At 43.7% G+C, this 19,223-nt stretch overlaps 2 protein-coding genes across 3 annotated transcripts; both read right to left on the bottom strand.

The window, feature by feature from the left end:
* Positions 1–2,978: 2,978 nt before the first annotated feature.
* On the bottom strand, positions 2,979–11,188 carry zftraf1 (zinc finger TRAF-type containing 1). Of its 2 annotated transcripts, XM_051389802.1 has the most exons (7): positions 10,620–11,188; positions 10,008–10,352; positions 8,672–8,766; positions 7,045–7,188; positions 5,551–5,762; positions 5,186–5,364; positions 2,979–4,079 (listed from the first exon to the last, which is right to left on the bottom strand). In XM_051389802.1, exons 2-7 carry the CDS (start codon positions 10,293–10,295, stop codon positions 3,867–3,869), a joined length of 1,131 nt encoding a protein of 376 aa, XP_051245762.1. In that variant the 5' UTR covers positions 10,296–10,352; positions 10,620–11,188; the 3' UTR covers positions 2,979–3,866. The 2 variants fall into 2 exon arrangements, with proteins under 2 accessions (XP_051245762.1, XP_051245761.1); XM_051389801.1 differs by having other exon boundaries at positions 10,008–11,188.
* An 828-nt stretch (positions 11,189–12,016) lies between these two features.
* On the bottom strand, positions 12,017–19,022 carry dclk3 (doublecortin-like kinase 3). The gene is made up of 7 exons (XM_051389796.1): positions 18,731–19,022; positions 17,399–17,625; positions 16,732–16,863; positions 14,628–15,848; positions 13,938–14,070; positions 13,607–13,774; positions 12,017–13,514 (listed from the first exon to the last, which is right to left on the bottom strand). The coding sequence occupies exons 1-7, from the start codon at positions 18,795–18,797 to the stop codon at positions 12,682–12,684; spliced, it is 2,781 nt and encodes a 926-aa protein (XP_051245756.1). The 5' UTR covers positions 18,798–19,022; the 3' UTR covers positions 12,017–12,681.
* Between the last annotated feature and the right edge of the window lie 201 nt (positions 19,023–19,223).

Below are 19,223 nucleotides of genomic sequence, written 5' to 3'. Positions count from 1 at the left end.
GGCGAGATACATACACTGGGAAATAAAAAGTACATTAGGATAAACTTTCTGTTCACAACAGTACAGCAGTGGCGTTGTGGGAGAGCAGAGATGTGGGTTGTTAACCTACCACTGAGTTCATGAAAGGGAGATTAATATTATATTGTCCTAATATCTGAATAACTAGCAAGCAAGTGAAAGATTTTTCATCAATATGGTTGATCGTTAAGGTTATTTACTTTTAGGGGAATCTTGGTGTTATTACTGATGCTCACGCAGTTTTTTATACAGTCGTTTGACAAGAAGAGCAACACTGTTCAGATTCTCACTCTTATATAAACAAGTCAATGTGGCAAATTGTTGCAAATGATATAAATAGCAGAGACCATTATCAGTTACCATACTCTGTCTAACCACTGTAGGATTCTCACTTTAAGGCTTTAGTGCCCCCTCCTGCTCAAACACTCGCAGTGCAGGGTCCTCACATGGGAAGCAGCACCTCTTCTGCACGTGCTCATCAGTTTGTACAGCTGCAGCCTCCTTTCTGTTGACGGCTGCAGCTTACATTTCTTTTTAGTTAGTATTTTCACAACTCATTAATTATCTAGTCTATAAGATGTCCATCACAATTGCCCTGACAGCTATGTCCGAAAAACTGCCATTTTTTGCGTGAAAGATTGACTAAATGATTATTAATTTCACGTTGACTGACTACTAATCATTTCCAACTATATTTCTATCAATAGGGAAATAATGTACATTCAGTAAGCGTTTTACATTTAAACCTGTGGTAGCAGGAAGACTAACAGTGTTACTAATAACATTAACAATGTTCAAACGTCCCAACATGCACAACACCACGAACCCTAAACCTGCAGCTATCACTAATTGTTATTTACACCTGTGCTTTTCCTGCTGTGTCATGTCAGATGTCTGCTTAGATATAAAGCTCCATAAGCAACTAAATACGTCTCAAAACTATATTAGTCTTTACATACAGAACGATTACATGATGAGATGTTCTCCCTTCGGGCGGCCGACATTTTACACAACTGCAATATGTCTACTTTCCTGCAAAGCAATAACCGATAAGTCAATGTGTGTTATTGTTCAGAAGCCGGGTAATTCATTTTGTACTGAAAGTGATTCATATCCTCCGCATCAAATTCAATGAAACATATCCATCATCCGCACAAGGATTTAAAATTAAATTTAGATTTCATAACTGCGGTATTGAATGCAAAATGTATATAGATCAACGTTTATACTAAGCCAGTTCTTCCCTTAAACTTTCTTCACTCACATAGACACACACACGCACACGCGCACACACACACACGCACACACACGGGCAGCAGTGCAGGTTCCATGATCTTTAATAAAAGGCACATGTACAGCCATAGTGAGATGAGTGAGTCCACTGGCATAGAGACGAAGCATTAAAACACAGAAATACAGGAAGTAGAGGTCAGGAGGAGAGAGATCTATCTGCTTTACAGTAGGATCTACTTAAGTAACATCTTCTCGTTCAAGTAAGTCTAACACTAATATGTCACCGTGGTAAGGTAAAACCCCCCCCCCGTCCCCGCCCCTGCCACACACAAACACACACACACGCTCCATCAGTCACCAACCCAAAGTCTGATCTTCCAGAAATGTCTTCTCCAGAGGGCCGTAGAAGAAGTCCACATCCCTCAGACTCTGCGTCCCCCTCGTTGCCAACTCGTCCTTGTCAGCCGTTGGGCCCCCCGCTGACCCTCACACAGTCCACCCAGTACTCTCATACTGGAACACTGTCTGGTCCAGATTTTCTGTATGTCAGGTAGTTTGTGCTAATTTGATGAAAGAAATCTACCAAAGGACCTCATTTATAACACTGGGTCAGAGCTGTAACTGATATTACTTTGATTTGATCAAATGCATGTCAAAAAAGTCTTCAGTCTTTCTCTCATGAAACAGGAAATTACATATCCAGTGAATGAGGAAAATGTTTGAGATATCACTACTGCAGTCCGACCTTGATACGGATAACTGTGACCAAGACACACGTTGAGTGGGACATTAAACACGTGAATATTCAACTCATCAGTGCTCTCTGGTGCACAAACTCAATGATCTCACACTCAGTTCTGTTGTTACTTATTGGACCGACACATACATGGGTACAACTGCAATAGGTGTAACATTGGCCTGCCTGTAATTAATAAATGTCTTTGAACAAAACAAACCGTTAAATAGGCAAAACTTAAAATAAAAAAGAATAAAAAAAGGAAAAAACACCCCCTATGGGCATGATATAAACTCAAATAATTAAGATAATTTAGTAATGCAGGCCTCAGTTGTTATTGTTCTTAATGGGTGCAAATAATCAAATTAGCAACAAGCAACGGACACACAGTGAACCCGAGGGCTTTTGGGGCCCCTGAAGGTTTGTGGGTAATCCAGCCTCGCTTGTCATGTCCTCGAGGATTGTACTGTTCTTCACACAGGGACACGTTCACAAGAATCTCACAGTTATGATCTGTTTACACACACACACACACACACACACACACACACACACACACACACACACACACACACACACACACATACACACACACATACACAGGCAGCCAGTCACACGCTTAAAAACCCAACTAAAAAGAAAAAAAAGTCCACAGGTACTTAAATATTCAGGGTTAAGAGAAATAAAAATGGTATTAGTGTTGAAGGTTAAATATAACCACAGCTGGAGGAATAAGTTGAAGAACTAAAATATGCATGCAGCCAGGCCATCTCTCCTCTTGGTGAAAGGGTGGTGGTGGTGGGGGGGGGCGGCGCCTTTCGTCTGTTCTGGCAAAGTCTGAGACGCAAAATGGACACTTTTGCCAAAGCAGAAAGAAAATCGTTGACTACACTCAGGCATAAAGTGTGTAGGAGGGAGGGAAAAGACAAACGCTCTCTCTCTCTCTCCACACACACACACACACACACACACACACACACACACACACACACACACACACACACACACACACACACACACACACACACACACACACACACACACACACACACACGACCATTCACATGTCCAAAGAACAGCTCAGTAGAGACAGTCACTCTATTTTCACATTATCATGTCTTTGGGACATTTCAACATAAAAGCAGAGTTTGGGCCACACTCCAGGGTCCGTCACTTAACTCCTCTTTCTCGCCCAGTTATTCTCACACACACACACACACACACACACACACACACACACACACACACACACACACACACACACACACACACACACACACAACAAATGCACCCAGCAAATCCTGCTTTGGTCGGTTTGCGTGCTACCTTTGGCTGTGGGTGCCAGGGGTGAAACGCCAGACACAACCTGACCTCAGAGAGCCTCCACAGGTACACACCAACCAATCCCAGAACTCCCTTCCTCACCCCTTTACCCCCCGACATCCCCACCTGTACCGTTGCAGGTTTCACCCCACCCTTCCATCCCATAACAATGCCCACCCATCTCCATAGCAACTCACAGCTCCCCGAGCAACGGGTCTAACTATCTTGTAAAAGGAGGTAAGTGTAATTAGTGGTGTGTGTGTGTGTGTGTGTGTGTGTGTGTGTGTGTGTGTGTGTGTGTGTGTGGAGGCGTGTATACCCTGCGTGAATGTGTGTATCTGTGTGAGTGTGTATATGTGTGTGTGTGTGTGTGTATGTGTTAAGAGGTATCAGTGGTTCAGTGGTGTCTCTCTTTAATCTTCATCCTCTCTCTCTCTCTCTCTCTCTCTCTCCGTCTCTGCCCCTCACCCTCCATCACCCCTCTTCTCCTTCCCTCTCGTCCTTTCCATCTTCATCTTCCTCCTCCTTCCTCCTCCTCTTCTTCTTCCCTCACTCTTTATTTTTGGACTTGGAAGATGAACAGGCGCAGGTTGATGTTTTTGGCGGCCAGCAGTTTGTTGCACTCCACTGAATCGGAGATGGGCAGAGGGACGTAGTCGGTCTCGTTGGTGTCATTGCTAAAGGAGTGGTGGTGGATGACTGGCTTGATCCGCACGTCGTCGTACGGCCCCTTCAGCAGCAGGAAGGAGCACTCCAGGGCAGAGTTCACCTGCGCACAAACACACCCATGTGTCTCTGTATTAGTCACAACATGTCCGACTTTTTCCCTGCCTGTACCAACTCTGATACCTAGTACAAAGTATCTGCTGATACCGATCTGATACGCAGCATTTAGTGATAAATAATGCAATACTGCGCAGCAGGGATTAGTCTCACTATACACTGACTGCAATTAAGGTGACATTGATGAAGAAACTGTGTTTAATGTTGATGGGTCATGTCTTTTCAATTTCTTATTAAGGTCAGTATCGGCGCTGATACAGATTCAGTGGATTGGATCACGACATTTCTGCTGCTGACAAGAGCACTACGGATACTGAATCTTTGAGGCTGATGCAAATCAATGTTTGACAGTTTAAAAACATGATAACGATCAATTTATAGAAACTTTTTTGATACGAATCCTAGAAATGGGCGAGCCCCATGTACCAAGGCTGAGTCCTTGCTGCAGCGGCCATGAGTCCGACCTGTGGCCCTTTGCTGCGTGTCATCCTCCCTCTCTCTCTCTCCCTTTCCTGTCTATCATGAGCTGTCCTATCTAATGAAGCCAAAAAGCCCCAGAATATATATAAAGTTCCTGGCAATTTAGTTATTGTAACCAAGATATATATTTTACTAGTGGACAAATTGTAATATCGACTCTGTTCCTGAATGCCCTCAAACATACAGTATCTTTTAGTATTTTTGTACTGACATTTCTTATTGGCCGATGCTGCATACATTGACATTGATACATCTGTGATAAGCTAAATATGGCCTATAATATCGCCCATGCTCCACAACTTAATAACTGATGGTGATTTCAGAAGATATGTTATTTGTTGGTTTATAATTATTGTTAAGACAAATTACCATTTAAATTTAGTACTGGTGTTTCTGTTTTCTGCTCTACAACATCTACAATCAGCGTCTGTCCCTCCTCTGCTTCCCTCTGAGGTTTCTCTGTCAGCTGAGCAGTAATGATCACTTTACTGTAATGTATCGGGTTCTTGTTCCTTCAGATCTGCTGGAGAGTGACGCATCATCGGTCCTCTACACAAGCACACACTGAACAACTTTAAAAATAAACACGAACACACGGAGCAGTGTGTGTACCTTGCTTTTGAGGATGAGCTGGAAAGAGAGGGTGCGCTTGCAGGACAGGTTGGGGTTACGCTCAGAGTCGTTCACGCGGGCCTTCAGCACCCACGTCTGGTTGAGAACAGTGAAGCGCGGTGTTTCATAGTACAGACGAGTGATGAAGTCATCCGTGCGGTACGGCCTGAACTGAACCTCTGGATGGACACATAAGTGGAAGACAAGATTTGGAACAGGGAGAAAGGCCGTTAGTGGGAGGGGAAAAGTGGTTACAGACAAAGAGGCAAAAGGATTATAACATCTGAAGTTAAAGTAACCAGCTTTGTACTATAAAAAGGGGATACACTACATTCAGATCATTTCTCCTCCTTTTTTGTGTGCACCTGTAAAGCCGATCTTTTCGTAGCAGAGCAGGCTAAAGATGCTGTTATAGAGCTGCATGTCTCTGCGGTGGTTCTGGTCCATCTCTCCCAGTATTCCCATCAGCTCTGTACCAGTCTTGGTGGGATGGGAGCACTCGCTCTCGTGTGCTGGCAGCTCGTGGAACGGACCTTGCCAAGGGCAGCCAATCCTCTTGTACTTACACTGTGTCACCCTGGCGACATAATGGCAAGAGTGAGTTAAAAGACAAACTTAAGGAAAGAAAGACATGACTTTATATACATTAAATCCTTTAGAGAGGTGCTTTGTGATGAATGTGTTACTTTCTTGCAGCAAGTGGAAGGTACTAATAATATCAAAGGTACTAATTAACTGAGGGTCGTGAGCGGAGGCTAATTAATACAGCACTAATGATACGTGCTGAGAGGCAACCTCAAAGAAAGAAGGACTTGGATTTGTATCAATTACATCCTGGATTGAGGTTCTTTTCATTGAATACCTGTTACTTTCTTGCAGTACAAGTGAGGGATTAATAATGCGAAAGGTGCTAGTTAGCGTCTTTAGTGAGTCACGGATAATTAAAACCACACTGACGTAATTCGCCTTCTATTAAGTGCAAAGTTTTGTCTTACACACGTATTACAGAGTAACTGGTGGGGATTCAGCATTAAACAGGATTCACTGCTTTAACAGAGTGCCGTCAGATAGCTGTAATCCGTGGTTGTTATTACTGCACATTAAATACTGAGTAACAATACAAACAGCCTTTAACATCCTAACACCAACAATGGAGGTATTCCTGAAAATAACAACATCGTCTTTATGTAAGAGACAGTCAGATCCTCACAGGAGACCGGCACATTTTTCTGTCTGACCTGACCAAACACACCTGGTGACTGCCATGGCTGTTGTCATGGTAACACTAGCACGGGCATCTCTGTCCTAAGCAGGGTCACCTGTTGCTATAGCAACAACCCCACAGGATTTCATGCATGCAAATTCAATCGGCCCGAGCATCACACGCACACACACACACACACACACACACACACACACACACACACACACACACACACACACACACACACACACAGTCTGTAATCACATCAGCTGGTTCTCTGCTCAGCAGCAGCAGGTCACATGCTCCTCCATCTTCCCCAAATTAACCCTGTGTGATGCTGTGACCAGTTACACACACACACACACACACACACACACACACAGGTATATAATCATATTGTGTTATATAAGTGCACTGCTTCCATGTTCATGTTTCACTTCACAATCTGAAAGAGTCTGAATTTGATTTAAGTGTTTCTAGCTGCTCAATGTGAAAGTTTTAGAACATTTGTGGGGAAACTGATTGGAACTAATTTTAAGATGCTTTTCACACTTTCAGTTAAGTGTTAATTACAAGTATGAAAGATTTCTTAGCTCAAGAAAAAAAAGTGTGTTGTGTATGTGTGTGTGTGAGTGTGTGAGTGTGTGGTGTATACCTGTCTTGGCACTCCTCTTTCTGGTGTCTCTCTAAGCTGGAGCGGGGGAACTGTTTTAGGCAGAAGGTACATTCTGTCGGCAGCTCACTGACAGCCTTCTCCACGGCAAGGTTCCTGCAGCACAGGTTCTTGCTGATCTCACACCTACACAAATACAAGTCATACCTCAGTGGAGTGCCATATATAACTTTTGTGGTATGCACAGAGTGTTTGTGAACAACACACAACCATCGGTAGCTGTCTGGGTATTAGAAAAGTTACATTGTGCTTTTGACAATTGTTGGTGGTAATTTTTACACACACTGTAGGACAAGACATGCAAAAACAAATCAATCAAGTTATTTTTCCCTGTGTCTGTAAATCCATGATAAAAAAGTAATTTTGGAAATGTGTGTTGTAGAGTGATACGGCACGTCGCGCATTTCTATTGCATGACATTCATAACGACATGCAAAAGTGTAAATGACAATGACTTTATTAACTTAAAGGGCCAAGGTGGTTTAACAGCCATCAGTGTTTTAATGTTTTTCCTGCTGTTTTAAATCATTCTCATCTTCGGTCAGTGGTACTTTTTTGATGTTCTAACTGCTATTAGTTATTAGGGTTGGGTCGATTGGACGGATATAGCAGCTATCTGTGATTGGCTGAGTGGATTGCAGATTGTTTTTTGGGGCTTTTTTGGGGCAATTTTTGTCATTTTAATTAGCTAATTTAATTGTCTGCTTCTAAAGGACAAGAGCCGCTGCTCAGCGACAGATGTTCAGCGGCACAGTACACACACTAAGCCAAAGAACGAGTGAGAGGAACAGCTGTCGAGGCAGAATATTTTCACAACTACCTCTGTGAATTAGGGGTTTATTTCAACCAATGTGATGACAGGGAACACAGTACGAATGTGATTTACAGCGACAAGACGAAGACGCGGTGGGCTCGGGCCGGGACAGGGGAGGGGTCAAGCGAAGAGGAGCGAGAGGGAGGTCAGTTAGCCACCAGAGTTGGTGATCGCTGGAACAGTGGAAAGACTAACCAAGATGGTTTTGATGAGTTTTATTTTGTTTCTGTCGAGTTTGAATGAAGTGTGTTTTACGATGACTGAAGGCCATTATATTAGTATCATTTCAGAGAAAGAGAGAAATTCAGGAGGTTTACAGTTGCATTTTTCTGTTTAATACAGAAAGTAGGTGTTAGAATATTTCCTTTGACTTTTATGAGTTTATATTGTTTATTATAAGATAAGTGAGCTTGTAGCGAAGCTGAAACCCTCACAGCTGAAGGTAACCCTATTAGCTAGCATCACATACTTCCTAACTCAGAACTTGCAGAAAAAAGTAAGCATTTGGAGGGGAACATATTTTGGATTAGTAATTTGATTTGATAAAAATATACACCATCCAAATTATTTGGCTGCAAGAGTAATTATTTGTAGATAATTGTCTGTGGACAGTTTGGACACACCAGTCTGGAAACACTCAAAAATGCCTATAAAACCAAAATATCACATTTAAATGTATCAATATCCATACACGACTATGTTCAGATCCACTTCACGACTACAATCACCAACTTTAGTATCTGGCTAACTATTTCTACGTGCAATATGCTCATGTCTGCAGGGAGCTTGGTGTACCTGCAGTTGGGACACGTGGCCTGTTCCTCCTTGAGACGAGAATCAGCCAGGAGGTGGATAAAACAGCCTGCACACATCAGGTGTCCATTGGTACACTGTGGTGGGAAAAGAAAGTTGAGGCAGCAGTCAGACAAAGTGTGTATGGAAAAGTGGAAAAAACAATTAGAATGAATGCTGAGTGGGATGCGGCACAGGGAAAAGTATTAGTGCAAGGTGGAAAATGACTAAGTTCAACTTTCTCTGGAATCTTATGATAAATGTGTAAGCAATTTGTTACAGGGGTTGTGGTTTACTTTGAGGCTATTCATTGGGACTGCTTTAAAGGAAATATTTTGGGGAAACGTTGAGGAAAAAAAGGGGACTATAATCACATCAAAACACATAATTTTGAGGAATTCGACATGTTTGGCTAGGCATATTTTCTAGGGGTCTATTTCAATTCCAGTTAAGTTTTAACAATGGATTGGCTAAAGCAACCCAACAACAACAAAGTAGTGTCAAAAAAGACTGTTTGCACTATTGGAAATATTACAGTAAGATTACAACTTAAGGGGTGATCTTATAGAGGAGAAACATCTGGAGTTGTGTACTTTTCAGTGTGAATAATGTGAATAAAGGTTCTGTGGGACGTTTGGATTAACAGGTCAAATGTTATTCACTGGTTGTGCTTCTCTTGTTTTTATATATATATATATGTGTGTATTTTAAGGGGAAGCGTATTGTGTATGGAAAGACTTGTGTTTACACAGTATTGTTAAAAACTGTTTTTAAAACGTGTGCTTGCATGTTGCAGAAGGGCGTGTAAATGTTTAAGACTAACTGAACAATGATTAATTACAAATGTGTTCACTTGACGTTGAAGAGCAGTTTGAGGTTATTAAGGAGACTGTTGTGGGGTGGGTTGAAGGGACGTGGAAAAGATGATTAAAATTTAAGGTTTTTTGGTTGAGTTCTGGATGTTTGAGTTGTTGTGTGGGGGTTTTGGGGTTGTGGCTTTTTTCTTTCTTTCTTTCTTTCTTTCTTTCTGAGGGCTATTTGAGGATAATTCACAGTATAAACTTGAGCAGGTACAACTGACCACTCGGCCCGGGTGTGTCTGGTCTCTCAGCCTCATGGCTCAGCTCGCAGCATATAGAGACTCAGGGGGGCCTGTGTTGGATCTAGTATCACTAATAATAAATGGAGATGGTCAACATGTCCAACAGGTTGACTGTGGGGGTTACTGCGGTTGGGACACATGGGGCAGTTTCTAGTATGAGGGTCCAGCTGATTTGCTGTTGTTTGACGATAGGTTAAGCATTATGAGGGGAAGGTTTGTGATTGACACCATGTTTACCTGATATACAGACGCCTTGGGCAAGTCTAGGCACACGGTGCAGCACAGCACTGAGTACAGTCTCTCCTCCAGCTTTCCTGACTCTCCCTCGGGAATTTTCACCCTCTTCTTGGGTGGCTCGTCTGGGTCAGGCTCGGGCCCTTCTCGCCGTATCCCGACCTCCTCCTGCATGGCTGCGACCCCGGCGACAGCCTCCGCCGCTGCCCCCACGGCTCCGACCCCCAGGCCGGCCGAGGAGGAGCCAGGGGCGGCCGCAACGCCCACGTCTCTCTCTTCCATTGAAGACATGGCGATGACTTTTCTCTATAAATCTCTGTTGATGTACCTGCCGCAACCAGGCTGAGGCTGAAATATTAGCAGGTTAGCTCACAGCTAGCTTACAACCTGTCAGGCTAACGGTCAGCTGACAGCTAGCTAACGTTAGCTAGGCTAACGCGACGGCAGCAGGCTGTCAGAAAGGATTGAAGGCTAACTTATTATTATCACCACTGCTACACCTCCACCTACGAACTCGGAATTTAACACGCCAATTATTGTGTAATAACGAGATCATGTGAAAAAACAATGTAACTATGACTTCATCAAACGTTGACTCTTTTTTTGTTGACTTACAGTGAGGCTAGCAGACTATGCGGCTAGCTACGTTGACACAAACACAGCAGTCCTCTCGCTTTGCCCAGGCAGAACAAAAACAACTCGTCTCTCTCTCAGCTGTTGTTGTACTCTCGACGCCGTTATTCGCAATGACAGCAGATTACAACGATGTGCACCGGCGGCCCAGCTCGGCTGCTCGTCTAACGTCCCTGCTCCGGTACCGACTGACCGTCCACGGGACCCACGGGACCTGTCGGTGGTTAAAGCCGCGGCTAGAGACAGTTTTGCTGGGACTCGTCTCTCTGGCTACACAGCCATCTTTGTTTTTTTCCTGTCCGTCTCCCCCGACTTCACCCTGCACAGCCTTTACGACTCCGGGTCAGATGCGTTATTGCTCGGGCAGGTTCTCGATGGTGGCTAATAATAATAGAAGTTCCGTATTTAAAAGTAAATATTTTGCGTGTATCTGTAACGGCCTCTGTGTGCCACTAAGTACTTCAGTACAGCCGTGAATTGGCTGACAGCGGAATGTTTTATTGTGGCAGATGACTTGGGGTATTTAAAGAGTTTTTAAAGGCGCATGCGTAGTGAGCACCTGCGGGTCAGTGTATGGCAGGACTTGAAAGGTGACCAAAACATGATATGCGACAAATTTAGGCCACTCCAACAGAGGACGCATCCTTTATACGTCTGCAATGTTTATGAACCACACCCACATTTTTATAACATCTTAATAACGCCGCCATCGATTTGTGACATCGAAAACTTTCAACACAACTTTATGACAAGAACACCCTGTTTCCTGCTGCTGTGGCAGTGGAGTGGTTCAACTGGTTGAAAGTGTTTGTGTGTGTTAAGGATGCATAAATAATTGAGCTAGAAAAACAGGGTGATCAAAGAGAGCCTTAACTGCCCTTGGCCACTGATACTAGGTCAGAAGCATTTATAAGCTTATTCATCCCTTCAGTGCCCCAGATATGTGGCTTAGCACCCTCAAGGGCCGGGAGGGGTGCGTGTATATACAGGGTGGTGGTGGTGGGGGTATGTGTGTGCATACTTTAGGGTAGGTGGGGCAGGATGTCACAGTGTCAGCTGTCTGCAATCGGGGGGACAGGACTTACCACTCCCACCGAACAGACAGATATGCCTTATTTGGTCTGTGTGGAATGGCAAGGGAGCCATACCACCCTCGGCTGTATACACACAGTTTACCCTCTGGCAGTATGTGACCACACAGTGCTCTGAATGATGGGCAATTCCCATTATAAGTCCCTGGATACATTAATTGGTCAAAATATTCCCACAGATTGCTTATTCACTGGTTGATTCACTAACCCAGTGCAATGTACATACAATAAACACAGTAAAGATGGCAATTTAGGAGTTTAGTAAATATGGCAAACTTTTACTAGGACTAAAATGAGAAGTTGTTGCTACAGATGTTTATAGTTTATGAACGTGTAGTAAACAAATAAAAGGTTTGCTAGATAAATGATCCTAGCACAGACTTCTAGGAAGGGACTTCAAAACAAGATGAGTCAGTGTCGTCATACAAGTAATCAAGAATAGCTGCCAGAACGAGAGATGCGATAACACATCGTATCCTCAAAGCTAAACATGGTTTGTAGAAAAAAATAAAACCAAAACAAGTACACTTCAGAAATGTCCTAAAAAGTACTTTCACAAATACACCACAACATTAGAAACAATGATAAACTCTAAATAGTTTTAAATCCAAACTGAGTCCTACTTGATCAACTCTATTTGATTAATTATGTCAACATAGCGTTCACAGTGCTTCACTACTTCCTCCTCTTGTAATCCTAGATGGACACATACCTTGGCCATTACACAACATCTCATGATGCGTTTATAATTGCAGGACACATTGATTACACACATTTATGGGATTTATCAGGCGTCATCAATTAGACCCTATTCAGCCCCAAGAGAGTAAATCACATCATCTGCAGGTCATTCAAGGTTTTCAGCTGCTGAGAAATCAGTGGTATTGTCCGGAACCATGAAAGCGATGAGCCTGATCTAATCACGCAGTTAAACAGGGGGATTGACAGTGAGGTCAAGATTGTGTGGGTGGGTGCGTGAGGGTGGTGGAGTGCGGCTCGTCGTAGTTCTTAGATGGGTGGATTTCGGCGGTGGCTGTGGCGGGGTTGTACAGGGGAGAGGTGAAGTTCTGCTGGTGGGGAGAGTGGACTGCAGAGGCTGCTGCTGGGTTGGAGGATGGCTGGTGTTGTGTTAAGTGACCCAGATTGGTTGAAGGTGGTGGATATGGAGGTGACTGCTGTTGGCTGTTTGGTTTTGAGTGTGTCTTAATCTGGGATGAAGGCTCAGTTTGGGCACCGAGCTGATTGAGTTCAACACTCGGGCTGTTTGGGCTGCCAGGATCGCAGTCTGTGTTTGAAAGCTTGGGATCTAGATCCTGTATTTCTTGCCTGCTGGGTGAGCCAGAGTCTGTAGAAGAGCATTCTGGTCTCTGTTGACCAGGCGTGGCCTCTGAAGGTGTGTGGACTTTGAACTGTGGAGATATGGTGTGAACTGTCTCTTTTGCTTGTTGCTGTGGTGGTTTGTCATCATCTTGTCTTCTTTCTGTGTTTATCTCAGTTTGTCTCTCATCATGTCTGCTCTGCTCTTTATGTGTGATTTCTCCCTCACTGCTGGTGTGTCCTGGTGTTTTGTCTGTACATGTTTCTGCTGCATTGGTCTCAACTAGTCTCTGGACTCTGTCTGGTTCTGCTCCAGTGTCTGCTGTGCTCTTCTGAGCTTTGTCTGTGAGCGCCCTCTGCCTGCAAATTGAAGCCATAGCCTTCACCCAGGGATGCAGCAAGGTCTGCTCTGCTGTCAGTCTCACTGTTGGATCAGGCTGTAGCAGAGCTCGGACAAGGCCTCTGGCTTCTGCAAACACACAACACAATAAGAAACAGATTTGTGTTTGTATGTACTGGGATTTGTGGCAGAAGCCTTACTGTACTTTCTGTACCGCTCACCTTCTGAGATGGGGTCCCAGTAGGGGGACAGGAAGTGGATTTGTCCCTGTTTTATTAGCTGGAACAGCTCTTCCTGGTCCCGATCCCGACTTCGAAATGGAGGGAATCCACACAGCAGGATGTAGAGAATAACACCCAGAGCCCATACATCCACAGCGACACCATAACCTGTTGGGTAAAACCACAGTTAGTTTTTAAACAAAAGTTCAAGAAGAGTTTAAGGAAAGTTTAAAATATGAAAGATCCATATTTAGGCATGTAAATGCGTTTTTTTTTTTTAAGTAAAAAGGATTGTAAAGCTGTGATTTATACTGCAGCAAATAATACTAACCTGTCTCACAGAGAATCTCTGGGGCTACATACGTGGGTGTGCCACATATGGTGAAGACTGGTTCAGTCACAACCATGGCAAGACCAAAGTCTCCCAGCTTCAGCCTACAGATGCCAGCAGCTACACGCTCTATCTGAGAGAGAACAAGAAACTCATCATACAGTCAGAAACAGAGTCATGCACAGAGGCAGCATTGTTATATATATATATATATATATATATATATATATAGATTTTTTTTTTCAAATTCAGTTCATTCAATTCAAATACCTCCAAGGCACCCACATAGAAACTTGTGTTACTGACCCTGCATTTATACTGATATTGATAGTTTATATAAATATATGGAAGGGCAGACAAAGTATTAAAATGGGTTAATACAGAAGATGAATAAAAGTAGCCTGACTGTGATTAGTCATTCTTTAAAACCCATTTTATGTGTAGGATATGATTAGGCAAAGAAAAACATTTGTAATGAATTAGTTTGCTTTAATTGCTCAATATTAAAGTAACAATCTTGAAGATCTCTGTTTCCTTCTCTTTGGCGCCACCTATGGTGATAAGTGGTAATTGCAGGTGTGTTCTAGCCCAAAAAAGATTGTCTAAACTTTTTACAAACAAAAAATACAGCATCAGAATAATAATTAAAGATAATCACACGTAGTTCTCAGAATCACACACAACACTGACCAGTAGGTTTTCTGGTTTGAGGTCTCGATGGACGATACTTTTGCAGTGGATGTAATTCAGTGCTTCAGTCACATCCGACACCATCAGTCCCGCCTCTGCCTCTGAAAACGTCCCCCTCTCACTGATGGCCTCAAACAGATCCCCCCCGCTCACCAGCTCCATCACCAGGTAGGAGTGAGTGTGTGTGTGGTGGTGTGCAACCAGCCGCACTATGCGAGGGTGACTGAGGCTACCCAGAAGGCTCAGCTCGTTCTGCATCATGTGCTCTCGACCAATCAGCTTGGAGCGCTCGACGATCTTCACAGCGAGGGTTTGTCCGTTGTCACGACGGTGGCACTCTCGCACTACCGCGAAGTTGCCGTCTCCAACCAAACGTCCAATTTCATAGCAGCGCTCAATATCTGCCAGGGTGACATCACTGCCCTCTGAGGGAAGGTCAAAGGTCGTCCTCTGTTCTACTTCCTTGTGTACTTGACCCACATCTGGAAGTGGATTTGAAAGTTGTAACTGGGCAACGCTCTTCTCCTCCTCTCTGCTGACCGGACGAGGAGGTGGAGGGCTGATATGAACGTACAATTTTCTCACTTCCTGTTCCGTATAAGAACTTCCTTTTGGCTTCCTAGACACAGGAGGAAGTGGGACCTTCCCTGACAGCGGATTGAGCCGCTCGGGACCCTTATGTTTGACCCTCTTTGCTAAGCAGTTTTCACACAGTGTTGGAGAGGGAACATCTGTTTCTCTAAGACCTTCCTCATGTTTAAATGGACCAATGACAGAAGGCTGTTGCTCCCTGACCCCGCCCCTCACGTGCAGTCTCTGCAGGTGGTTGGGCAGGTGAGCAGGTTTTCGGCATGAATTCTTTTTATGACACTTCTGAACATCTGCTTTATAATGTTCTGTGTCTATGTGCTGAGGCGGTTGTGTAACTGTGTGCGTCTTGGTATGATTTTTTACATGTGTGTTTGCGTCCTGGCGTGTCTCCTGGTTAGTGTGTGTCTCACTGCTGTCTGTCCCCTCACTGTATCCACTGTCGGCCTTAGCTGCTTTATCTGGCGCTGGACGGAGTCTTTTCTCCCAGGCCCGCAGTGCTTCTGCTCGGTAATGGGAATGTTCTGGAAACAGCTCCTCCAGAGCCTCCTGCACACTGCTCAGCTCTGGACGAGACTTCCCCAGCGCCAGGAAGGCAACCTCACCTCGGAAGAAATCACATACACCTTTCACCTATGAACAAAAGGAAATGAGAATTTAAGACTAGATCTGGTCCACACGACAATTTCAATAAAGCTTCTGACATGTTTAAAATTGATATATTCAGCACAACATTCAACACACATTTTACATTAATCTCTTATTACTTAATGTTCAAGCAATGCAGCAGCCTTGAAGTGTAGAGACTGCAAAATGAAATGTCTCTTTCTATGTATTCTAAAAGAAAAGTTTCCCTGGAGCACACAGACTTTCAACAATTTATTATTTTTTTATTACAGTTTTAATGTAACAGAGAGGTGGAGAAAGCTATTGTTCTCCAGGAATACAATACATTAGTCTTCTAAACATGCAACAACCTGGCCAGTGGACCTCATTTGTTTTTGAGAACTGTTATTCAAGAGCTTAGCTGCATCGTTGCATGCAAGTTGGGAAATTTTAATTTCTAAATCACTGCGACAGTTTCCACATTCCACCCTTTATTTCAGCTTCCTGTGCTGTCCTTTTAATTTATTTGCCCCACTCAATAGATAGGCGTCGACTGTAGATCAGTCAATTAGGTGTGTTAGGCCCAAAACTGGATTAGCAAAGTTGGGCCCAAAAATTAGAGGATCAGGACATGAAAAGGGCTTTAAGGTGTGTCCTGTATTATTACCTAATAATGGCCCTGTCATGAAAAGTGTCACTATGTCAAATATGTCAAGACCTTCATTAATTTGGTCTTGTGCTTACATGTTTCAGATTCTTTGATCCTCACAGCAAACCTTGGGCTTGGGTCGTAATTCAGCCTCTGCACGTTGCAGAGAATGTGTGTTGAACGTGGGAGAAATAAATAAAGGTCCCATCTGGGCATTTTTGCCTCAGGTCTCCCTAGCAGGTTAACGCGGTTGAGCCTCACCTCTCGTGCGTGGGTCGTGTACAGGCGTGTGACTCTGGCTCTGTGCCAGCGAGGAAACCCCAACGCCTCTGAGATATCCAATAGCAGTTGTTCGAAGGACACCACACCCCTACGGTTCAACAGGACTGTTACCTTGAAATCAGAGAGACAGCAGTGGCGGTTAAGTTATGTAACTCTTTCCCATGTAAAATACTCTCACAGCTACTGATAATTGGGAAGAACTCCTCATAAAAGTTACATCTGTTAGAAGCTTTTAATGACATCTGGGTCGCCAGGTTGTAAAAAGTCCTTTTGTTGGGTTTTGGTCTTTTGTCTTTTTAGCGCCTTAGTTCATCAGGAAAACCGGACCACCAAACTGCAAAACACCTCCACTGAAATCCTTTTATTAACAGCTTATTAACATTAATAACTTACAGACCTGATGGTTTATTAGAAGGTGAAAACCCCCATGTGGACTTATAAAGGTGTAACAAACATTTATAACTGCATTATCTACCAAATAGAAAGGATACACACCATGAAAGGGGATTTTTTAACAACCTTTTAACCCAAACGTTGTTCTTTAGTAACTTACATTAACATTGTGTAAAGATTTATTAACCATTGATAAAGTCATTAGTTACAGCCTATAAAACCTTCATAAATGGCGCCTTATTTTAGAGTTCACCTTGCGTAGTGTGCTTTGACCACAGGGACGGACGATGGTGACCAGACGGGGCCTCTCTGCGCTCTCCTCTGCATGGCGGGTGTGGAAGAGAGGGAGGTGAGGAGGGGGAGGAGGAGGAGGAGGAGGAGGAGGGAAGTGGGACCTGTGAAGCTGCCCTTGAGGGTGGGAGTGAATGGGCCATGGCTGAGGTGCCCCACCAGCACGCTTCAACAAGGGGGCTGGAGGAGCTGAGGCAGGGAGAGAGGAGAACGAGGGCGGAAGAACAAAGACAGAAAGTAAAAGTTAGATTATTGGAAGTGTCACTGACGTCATCACCCCATTATTTTCTTCTAGACTTGTATTCAAAGAAGAACTCATAAGTAACACAACACTATAGTTCCTCGTCCTGTGTGTGCACACGCACTTGTGTGTGAAAACAAATCCGGCTGATCAGATTTGAGTGTTTTCCATCACATGGAGTGCAAGGGCCATTTGAGATTGTTCAAGCACCTTGCCCCACCGGCTGAATTATTTAGGCTTCCTTAAGTCATGCAAACCCACACACAACTTAACAAAAGCTTGCTTGACCTGATTAGGGCTCAACTGAATCTGCATGATTGATGAAGCATTAGAGACACACACTGCATCTTTGACGTTTCACTTTCTGGCACTGAGGGAGACACAGAGATGCTATCTGTCTGGTCAGCAGGGGGTTGGGGTTTTTTGTTTTGGTTCCAGATGCAGAACAACAGACAGAAACACAAGACCCTAAACATCTAACATGACCACGGCCCGGGCCTGTTTTAACAAGACACCATTGGCTGGGCCCCCTGAGAGTGACCAACAGTACAAATAGTCTCACACACACACACACACACACACGCACACTCTCAACAATAAAAGCTTTTCACAGCGAACACAGAAAAATTCTATGTCCTTAAGCTTGAATATCTCATAAAGAGCCAGCTGTAGTCGGTCAAGAAAGACTGTATCAGCCTTTTCTTGTGGGTCCTGAGACCTTTGCGGGTCTTTGTGTGTGTGTGTGTGTGTGTGTGTGTGTGTGTGGTGGGATAGGCTATAGATACTTATGTCTGGGCCCTTCTTATAGTAATAATGCATCACGTAAATCAATAAAAATGTTCACAGATGGAGTCCCAGTCTTTAAAATCTTTAAAAACTTAGTATATCTACTGGGTGTAGTTATTATTGATAGGCCCATATAGGTACAGACAATTCAGCCATTCTAGTTTAAAGACAGAATAAAATATGTAGGCTAATAGAGTTCAATATAATATTTTCTTTTTGTTTATTTTAACTGTAAATTAAATCAATTCAGGTCGACCATCGACTCACCTGCAATCCTCCATTTAGCGTTTCGCGCCGCCTCACATCCGTACCTGGCTCTCTGCGAGGGCGTCATGACTCTCCAAAAACAACACGTGAACTAAAACTACTCACTTGACATTTAATTTTCTTTTAACTTTTTATTTTCTCCATGAGTCGCTGCGGTCTTACCCTCGGCTGTTAGCCTCCAGAGAAAAGGTAACGGGATGCGCCGAGAGACGACCGGACCTGGTGTAGCTACAGTGGTTGCCATGGATACACGGCAAGTTGGACGGCGATAGGAAGAGAAGTGTCGGAAGCTGAGCGATTTTCCCACCAAAATAAAATATGATTATTTTTATTCTGTAGGTACCCTAATCGCAGAGCAGCATGCTTTTTGAATACACACGCGCTTTTTATGTGCTTTAGAATCTCGTTAAAGCGGCTGTTTCTTTTTTTAGAGTACTTTAGGATGGTAACGTTAGGTCGCAAGAGAAGTTCGTCAAAGAGGTTTTATTTTGAA

The sequence above is a fragment of the Dicentrarchus labrax genome, unplaced genomic scaffold (genome assembly GCF_905237075.1).
Source record: "Dicentrarchus labrax unplaced genomic scaffold, dlabrax2021, whole genome shotgun sequence".
Taxonomy (NCBI): domain Eukaryota; kingdom Metazoa; phylum Chordata; class Actinopteri; family Moronidae; genus Dicentrarchus; species Dicentrarchus labrax.
Note: the sequence above shows the minus strand (reverse complement) of the source record. Positions and strands in the feature narration are given on the sequence as shown.